This window comes from Melospiza melodia, chromosome 3, assembly GCF_035770615.1.
Source record: "Melospiza melodia melodia isolate bMelMel2 chromosome 3, bMelMel2.pri, whole genome shotgun sequence".
Taxonomy (NCBI): domain Eukaryota; kingdom Metazoa; phylum Chordata; class Aves; order Passeriformes; family Passerellidae; genus Melospiza; species Melospiza melodia.
The window spans coordinates 12,731,089-12,739,039 of NC_086196.1; the positions used below are offsets into that span (position 1 = coordinate 12,731,089).

The 7,951-nt window shown below is 48.0% G+C and overlaps 1 protein-coding gene across 1 annotated transcript; it reads left to right on the forward strand.

The window, feature by feature from the left end:
• Nucleotides 1–1,667: 1,667 nt before the first annotated feature.
• Nucleotides 1,668–7,009, forward strand: RRM2 (ribonucleotide reductase regulatory subunit M2). Its single transcript, XM_063153415.1, has 10 exons — nucleotides 1,668–1,810; nucleotides 1,903–1,980; nucleotides 2,371–2,505; nucleotides 2,600–2,716; nucleotides 3,197–3,330; nucleotides 3,991–4,085; nucleotides 4,824–4,957; nucleotides 5,342–5,446; nucleotides 5,576–5,689; nucleotides 6,074–7,009. The coding sequence occupies exons 1-10, from the start codon at nucleotides 1,682–1,684 to the stop codon at nucleotides 6,224–6,226; spliced, it is 1,194 nt and encodes a 397-aa protein (XP_063009485.1). The 5' UTR covers nucleotides 1,668–1,681; the 3' UTR covers nucleotides 6,227–7,009.
• Nucleotides 7,010–7,951: the final 942 nt, after the last annotated feature.

A 7,951-nucleotide genomic window follows, 5' to 3' on the forward strand; every position in this document is an offset into this window, starting at 1 on the left:
GCAGCTGCATCCCGGAGAAGGATGCATGTGAAGGGAGGAACACTGGAGCTGGGTTAAACTGCTGTAACAGAAACATTCAGCATGGGCACTCATTTCTAAACACCATTTTGTGGCAGATCCAGCAGGACAGAGCTGCAATGCTTCCTCACAGACCCTCTCTGTGTTCTCCCTGGTGCTTTTTTCTCCTTGCAGAGCCACTGTGCTCAGGACAAGGCTTTGGTGCCCTGCCACGGGCTTCTGAGAACAGGAGCTGGACTGCAGAGATAGCACAGCTGTGGCACTGTGACTGCCCTTGGCCCAGGGCTTGTGGTGGCTTGGAGGTTCTTTGCTGGGGTGGGAGGGTAAATGAGTTTGGGTGGGATGGGGTGGGTGCTGCTCCAGCTCTCTGCCAACTCTCCCAGCAGATCTAGAGGTGGCAGGAGATAATAGGGACACTTGTAAGCCTTTTGGGAGATGCCTGGTACTCCTGCCTCTAGGACCAACTTCCTGGAATGGAGCAGGAGTGTGTTTGTGCCTGTCCAGGCTGCCTGCTAGGATTTTGGCCGCCTGCTAGGGGTTTTGTGGTGCTCACTCTCCTGGGATGGAGACGTATTTGTGACTGACTCTGACCTGCTAAAATGAATAATCAGTTTGAATTTCCAGTGTCAGAGGTGCTGCTGGAGGAGAGTACTTTTGTTTTTCTTCCAAACCCACAGCAGTAAATTTAACATAGTCCCATTATATAGTTCTGCTCCTGCTCTGTCTGCCTCTTCTCCAGCCAAGCACAGCACAGTGCTGGGCCACGTAACTCTTTGTCCCTGGGAACACGTTGAGGTGACAGACACCAGTCCAGGCCATTCTGCATCCCGTGTGACTGAGAGGGCCTCCAAGTCTCATGGAGCTCTTGGTTCATTAAAACTGCTTCAGGGAAAACATTTTAGCTGACAGAAGCAGACCCCTTGTGGAAATGGACGAGGAAATCAATGTTGCAATTAAACTAATAAAAAAAAATGCTGGCTCTTAGAAATTATGAATATTCACCTCTTCTTCATACCTGTGTTCTCCTTTTTTTGTACTATTTATTTAAAACACATGAAACCGGGTGGCACACGGATTCATTTTCTCCAGGAAGCCAATTTCTGCCTCTGAATGCAGGAATGTGGAATTTCTATCCAAATTCAGGCATCAGTGCTGAAAGCGAAGATGAATGGGTAGGTAGGAGGGGCCAGAAAAGGGCAAAGCAAGGCTCAGTGCCATTTCCAGCTCTGTACCCCAAGCCCGGGTTCCGTTCTCGTACCCAGACACGAGCTGTGGACTGTTGCACAGTCCGAGCCTTTCCCGGGCCGGGCGCGGCGCAGGTCCCGCACTCGGAGCTCTCCGTGCAAGAGCTGCCCCAGCGGGGCGGGACCGCGCGCGCCCTCCCGCCTTCTCCGCGCGCCGTTGGCGCCAAAGCGAAGGGCGGGGCCCTTCCTCCCGCCGTCGCCGCGACAATGGGAGGCGAGGCCCCACCCGCGGCAGCAGCCAATGGTAGCGCGGGGGCGGGCGGAGATGGGCGTGGCGAGGGCTGTGAGTGGCCAGGCGGCCGTTCTGGCGCCAACTTCGAAGGGCATATAAAGGCCGGCTGGGCGCTTTTTCAGTTCCTGGCGCTCTTCCCACCGCAGCCGCTCCTCCTGCCGCCGCCGCTGCCGCCGCACTCTCAGCCATGCTGTCCGCCCGCACCCCGCTCGCCGCCCGCCACGACCAGCCCCAGGTGTCGCCCAAGAAGATCCAGTCTCCTATGAAGAGTCTGTCGCCCATGAAAGGCTTGGCGCTGAGCAACAAGGAGAACACGGTGAGCTCCCGCCCGCCCTCCCTCCCACCCCCCCCCCCCCTCCCCGCCTGGCAGCGCCGCATCGCGCTCACCCTGCCCCTTTCTCCCCGCAGCCCCCCACGCTCAGCAGCGCCCGTGTGCTGGCCAGCAAGGCGGCCCGCAAGATCTTCCAGGAGGGTGACGGCAATCCGGTGAGTGCAGAACGCCCGGGCACCGCGCCCGCCCTTGTCCTGTTTCTCGGAGGCTCCTGAACCCCCGTTCCACTCTCGTCTCCCCATCGGTGGTGTCTCCTTACTGCCCCCGTCCGAGCCCGCTGGTCCCCGCCGGGCACTGCACCTCCTCCCCGGCCCCTCTCCCTCAGCGGGGGTCTCTCCACCCTCCCGGGCACTTTTTCTCCTTCAGGGGATCTCTCCCGCCCCCCCAGCCCCTCTCCCTCGGAGGGTTCTCCCCGTCCCCCCAGCCCCTCTCCCCCGGGCTCTCCCCGCCCCCCCGAGCCCCTCTCCCTCGGGCTCTCCCCGAGTGCCGCCCTCAGTGTCCCGCCGCAGCCCGGCCCCGCCCCGAGCCCTCTCCCGCCATTCCAGGTGCCGCGGGGCGTGGAGGAGGAGGAGCCGCTGCTGCGGGAGAACCCCCGCCGGTTCGTCATCTTCCCCATCCAGTACCACGACATCTGGCAGATGTACAAGAAGGCCGAGGCCTCCTTCTGGACGGCGGAGGAGGTGAGGGGTGCGCGGCCACGGCCTCTCCTGCCGCTGCCCTGGGCAGGGCCGTCCTCTGGAGCACCCCTGCCTTAATTATCCTGTTATGTTTTAGGTGGACCTTTCCAAAGACCTCCAGCACTGGGAGTCCCTGAAGCCTGAGGAGAAGTACTTCATTTCTCATGTCCTGGCCTTCTTTGCTGCCAGTGATGGCATTGTCAACGAGAACTTGGTGAGTGTGTAGGAAGTCCCCACAGAAATACCACTTTGGGTAGATAACAAGGTAATTCACATGTTCAGGTTGTTTGCTGGATCACGGAGTGCTACAGCATTGAGAACACATGGGGCTGTCCTGTGTTAATTACCGAATTGGGGTTGGGTTTGTAATCTCCAAGTTTGCCCATCCCCACTGGGCACTGAGTGCTGTCCTGCAGCAGCACTTGGCTGTTTCACAGCCCTTGTTCTGCTCCTACCCTCTGTGCTCTTCCTAATGGGGGGTAAGTAAAACTAAAACATTGTCCCATGGGGCCAAAGAATACCTTCTGACTTGAAATTGAGGGGTTGCTGCTTTGTATATTGCTGTTAGCAATCCACATATCTGGAATTAATCTGAAGATTTTTGTGGGCTGACCCATAACTGATCCATACAGCATTAATGCATCTAACATGGAAATCACAAACACTTTTGCAAATGCTTATTTATTTCCTCTAGGTGGAGCGGTTCAGTCAGGAAGTGCAAATCACAGAAGCTCGCTGTTTCTATGGCTTCCAGATTGCCATGGAAAACATACATTCAGAAATGTACAGTCTTCTCATTGACACCTACATTAAGGACTCACAGGAGAGGTTGGTATTGCTTGATGACGAAAAGTTCAGAACTCAGTAAATATTCAGAATTTAGCTAATGCCTGTCAATTGTTCTCTGGCTTTCAGGCTAGTTTTAGGATGTAAATTAGGCTTATATAAAAAGCCACTGCTGTTTAAGAGCACCTTAACTTCACAATATCTTTTTTTCATCTGAGGTGTAAGACCTTGCTTACATTAAGAGTGAAACTGGAATCACTCAGAACTGATATAAAGAAATTACACAATGTGAAGGGTGGAGCAGTCAAAGGGAGTATATTTAATTTTAAGTGAGTTTTACTGTTACTTAAAAAGCTTGCTGTATCATACCTATGTGTGAGGTCTGATGCCTTCATACTGTAAGGTGGATCCTGGTTAATCTCTAGTTTGGACAGCCTTGTCCAAGAGCACTTGGTGAAACAGTTCTCCCCTTGATAGTGTAATGGTAATTCAGGAGAGCTGGTGCTGATGTGATGGGTATGGAAGGAAAAAGGAATTGATTTGAACAAATAGAGCTACATTGGTGCCAGATAAGAGGGAGAAAGACAGTTACCAGGATGAAGGTGCAGAGCATGTTTAAGTGATCAATACTGTTTATGGCAGTGAATCCTCATTTTGGTGGTTGTGATGATGTCTTATCCTAATGAGTTTTATCTTTCTCAGGGAATTTCTTTTCAATGCTATTGAAACATTGCCATGTGTTAAAAAGAAGGCAGATTGGGCCATGTGCTGGATTGGGGACAAGAAAGCAACATATGGTGAGTACATCTATTGGAAACAAAGTGAAATTCCTCTCCTAAAGATGGAGGAACCACCATTTCTCCAGACTTCACAGTTAACAGGGATTGTTGGTGTCGGAGAGAGTACACGCTCTCCAGTATAAGACACTGGTATAATTCTGAATGTGAAGAAAGCAATTTTCATTTTCAAATGAGCTACTGACAGGAGATCTTTGTACAATTGCTGACATGATGAATGATAAGGTCATGTGGCAATCATGTGCCTGACTACATGATCAAACTGTGAGTTGGTGCCACATGTCAGGACATGTCATGGCCATCTATAGCCAGTAGACATGTCTGGCTGGGGACTGTAGCTCCTCTGCCTTGGTGATTCCTCCTGTCTTGCTTCAAAGGTGAGGTGGTACAAATCATTATTTCACTAGTATTGAAACATTTTTCATGGCCAAAGATGAGCAGAAATCAGCTGCCAAAATGACTGCTCCTTTTAGTGAGCCATCTGAAAAAGGATAATATTGAGGGTTGACCCAGGGGGAAGGAGCCTTGGCTTCAGCTACTTAGGGGCTGCTCTGATTAGTTCCTATTTCCTCTCCTGTTTGTTTTGTTTAATGATCAGAAATCTTCAGTAATTTCTAAACACAGCCCATAGTACACTTAGGCAAAACCAACTTTATTTGCTTTGCAGGATACAGTTTGCAACTTCTGTGTATCAATCCTGTTTTCTCTGTGGTATTACCATCAATCTTCTCTCAACAGGAGAACGTGTTGTGGCCTTTGCAGCTGTGGAAGGAATCTTCTTTTCTGGCTCTTTTGCATCAATTTTTTGGCTGAAGAAAAGAGGATTAATGCCTGGACTCACTTTTTCTAATGAACTCATCAGTAGAGATGAGGTATGAGTCAAATTCTAGCAGTTAAGATGGTAATGTGCCCCAGTAGTTCAAAGTAATGACACTCAGTTGGAGCCTGTATTGTAAAACATGAGTATATTTAGAAACAGGCAGGCTATAAAGCTCACTAAAGTGTGTAAACATGTGTCATTGTGGATCTTGCTGAAGCCTGTGAATGAAGTTAGCATTTTACTTCCTCTAAAGTATTGGAGGGTTCTCACCAATGCTCACAGCTGCTGTGCCTCACACTGGCAGAACTTGCTTGTGATGCCTTCTGGTGAGGCAGAAAGTTGTCTGTAGGAAAGAGTAACCTGGCAAAGGTGATGCCACTTACTCTGTTCTCTTAAATCAGTGTTCCTGAAATAATTTTCTGGAACTTTTTTCCAGGGTTTGCACTGTGATTTTGCCTGCCTCATGTTCAAGCACTTGATACACAAACCGTCAGAGGAGAGAGTAAGGGAAATCATCATGAATGCTGTTCTCATAGAACAGGTAACTGTCTGCCTCTTGTTTGGGAGCTCCATTGCAATCAAACAAAGCTGGGGAGCTGTTGGGCATAAAACTAACCTGGATGATAGAGTGAATGCCAGTTTCTGTACATGAAATGCTTGTAATCTGCAGGAATTCTTGACAGAGGCACTGCCTGTGAAGCTGATTGGCATGAACTGCACTTTAATGAAACAGTACATCGAGTTTGTGGCAGACCGGCTTATGCTGGAGCTGGGATTTAACAAGGTGAGGCTCTAATAATACACTGAATGTTTCATGGGGAAAAGACAATGTTAATTTCCTCCAGAAATCCAAATCCTAAACTGGCTACAGCAATATTGTTTTAGCTTGTAAAATGATTTAGCAGTTCTGCTGCTGCATTCTGTTTGGAGACTCACAGAACAAAGAGCAAAAGGATGCTGTGGGAAAAGCTGTCTTAGTAGTTGTGCTTCTTTAGCTGCTTTACTGCAGCTAAAATAAGACAGGAACAAATAGAGAAGGCTTGGGGCAGAGATTTTTGTTCGCTACGTAGTAAGGCTGCTGATGGCTCCTTCCAACTGGTCTCTAAAGCTCTTGAATACTGAAAATGTGAGTCCCTGTGGTGACTACAGAATTGCCTGTGTGTTTCAGATATACAAAGCAGAGAACCCTTTTGACTTCATGGAAAACATCTCTCTGGAAGGCAAGACCAATTTCTTTGAGAAGCGAGTAGGTGAATATCAGAGGATGGGAGTCATGTCCAAGCCCACAGACAACTCTTTCACCCTGGATGCAGAGTTCTGAGTGACCTGGGACCACGTGCATTCATTGCACCCTGCCCTGCTTGCCACAGGGAGCACTCAGTGTGTGCTGAGTCAGTGTGCCCTGATTGCTGTACTGAAGTCCCACTCTTGTAAAGTGTGGGGATACTGGTGTACTTTAGAAGGCTGGCGTAGCTCCTGCAGTAAAACCCCTTTTAATTAGATTTTACCAATGGTATTAATGCATAGGATGCTCAGGTGTATCCTCCAGCACATGCTATTCCACTCCATGAAAGATACAGGTACTTCTTTCTGCAGGGTGGGAGGTTGTGGGCACTGACCTCTGGCTTCTGCTGTTCTCACCATAAACAGAGGAGCAGTTATAAAATTCCAGTTGTAAATTTGTTAAATAGTCTAGAAAACTCTGGAGGCAACTACATGATGACCTCACTGCTTTTTTAGCAGGTTTTAAGTTTACCATTTTAACTATTGTAATAGTTTGTACATAAACCTGGCACTTTAATGTTTAAAATAAACAACTGTCTTGTAATATTCAGCTATAGTAAAATGCATGTCAAAATCTTTTGCAGCCTGACCTTTTATGATTTGTGCTTCTTTCTGGTATGTAATTTAAAAATGGTGCTCTGAATTAAACTATTCCTTTTCAAATATATCAAAGAATGGGAAGAAACTTGGTATGAAAGCTGAATAACTAAATATGGGATATTCTGGGTACTGGAAAATAATATGTAGCTGACTGGTGGACTTGATGGCTTTTTCTTGAATACCTGGGAACAGTATTTGATGTAATAAAGAGCTGGTTGGACTCAGCGTTGTACTGGCTTCAGTGTTCCAATGGGCAAAGCTGTGTGCTGATTTCCTTTTGAATTGCAGCTTTTCTGAGGAAATGCAGGGTCTTCAGGAAATAGCTGCTTAGTCATGTGGTTTATAGATATCAAGTGAAATTGTTGTGCTTAGCTCTGACTTTCAGACTGACTGCACTAAACAGATAATGTTTCAGGGTAAATTCAGCTAAATCAGGCTGGTGCAGTATTCTGAGCTTTTCATCATGCCAGTTAAGTCTTGGTTTTAATACTTAACAGTAGTGAAAACAATGTATGCACTGCACCATGGTTATTCCACACTAAACAGTAGTAAAAACGAGTATGCTTTATATAAACTATGTGTGTGTGGTGTGAAGGAGTCCCTCTGGTCTCAGAGTTCCTGGAAATGATCTGCAGTGAGATGAGATGACAGTGGGATAGACTGAAAATGGCTACTGCCTTGCCTCACAGAAGGAGTTTATCCATTATTCAGTCTAATATTCAGTAAGGAATGTTCTGCAAGCCTTTCTTTCCTCAAGCACAGTTGAAGTGAATAGGCTTTATAAAACTCAAAACCTTTTCCTTCACAGGAAAGAAACTGGAGGGAGTTTGCTTCTTGCTGCTCGAGTGCTCCCTCTTTTAAAGCACAGTATTTGTGGTGCTTCTTTGGGAGTGCTGCCTTGGTGTAAAATTAAGAGGCTTGCTGGGTTTGCTCCTGATTGCACCGAGGGCCGTGGTGTGTGACTGCTCTTCCCCTGTGTGTGAAGCTTGCAGGATGCACAAGGCAATCCTAGGGAGAAAACCCCAATAAATAATTAAAAAAATCCTATCCTCCCAAGTCTGGAGTGGAAGATGGAGGAACTGACAGCTCTAATAATGGCCTTGCAGCACTGATGCTGCTAACAGGTCAGTGATTGCAGTGGCCTGAGAATAATGTATTAGGA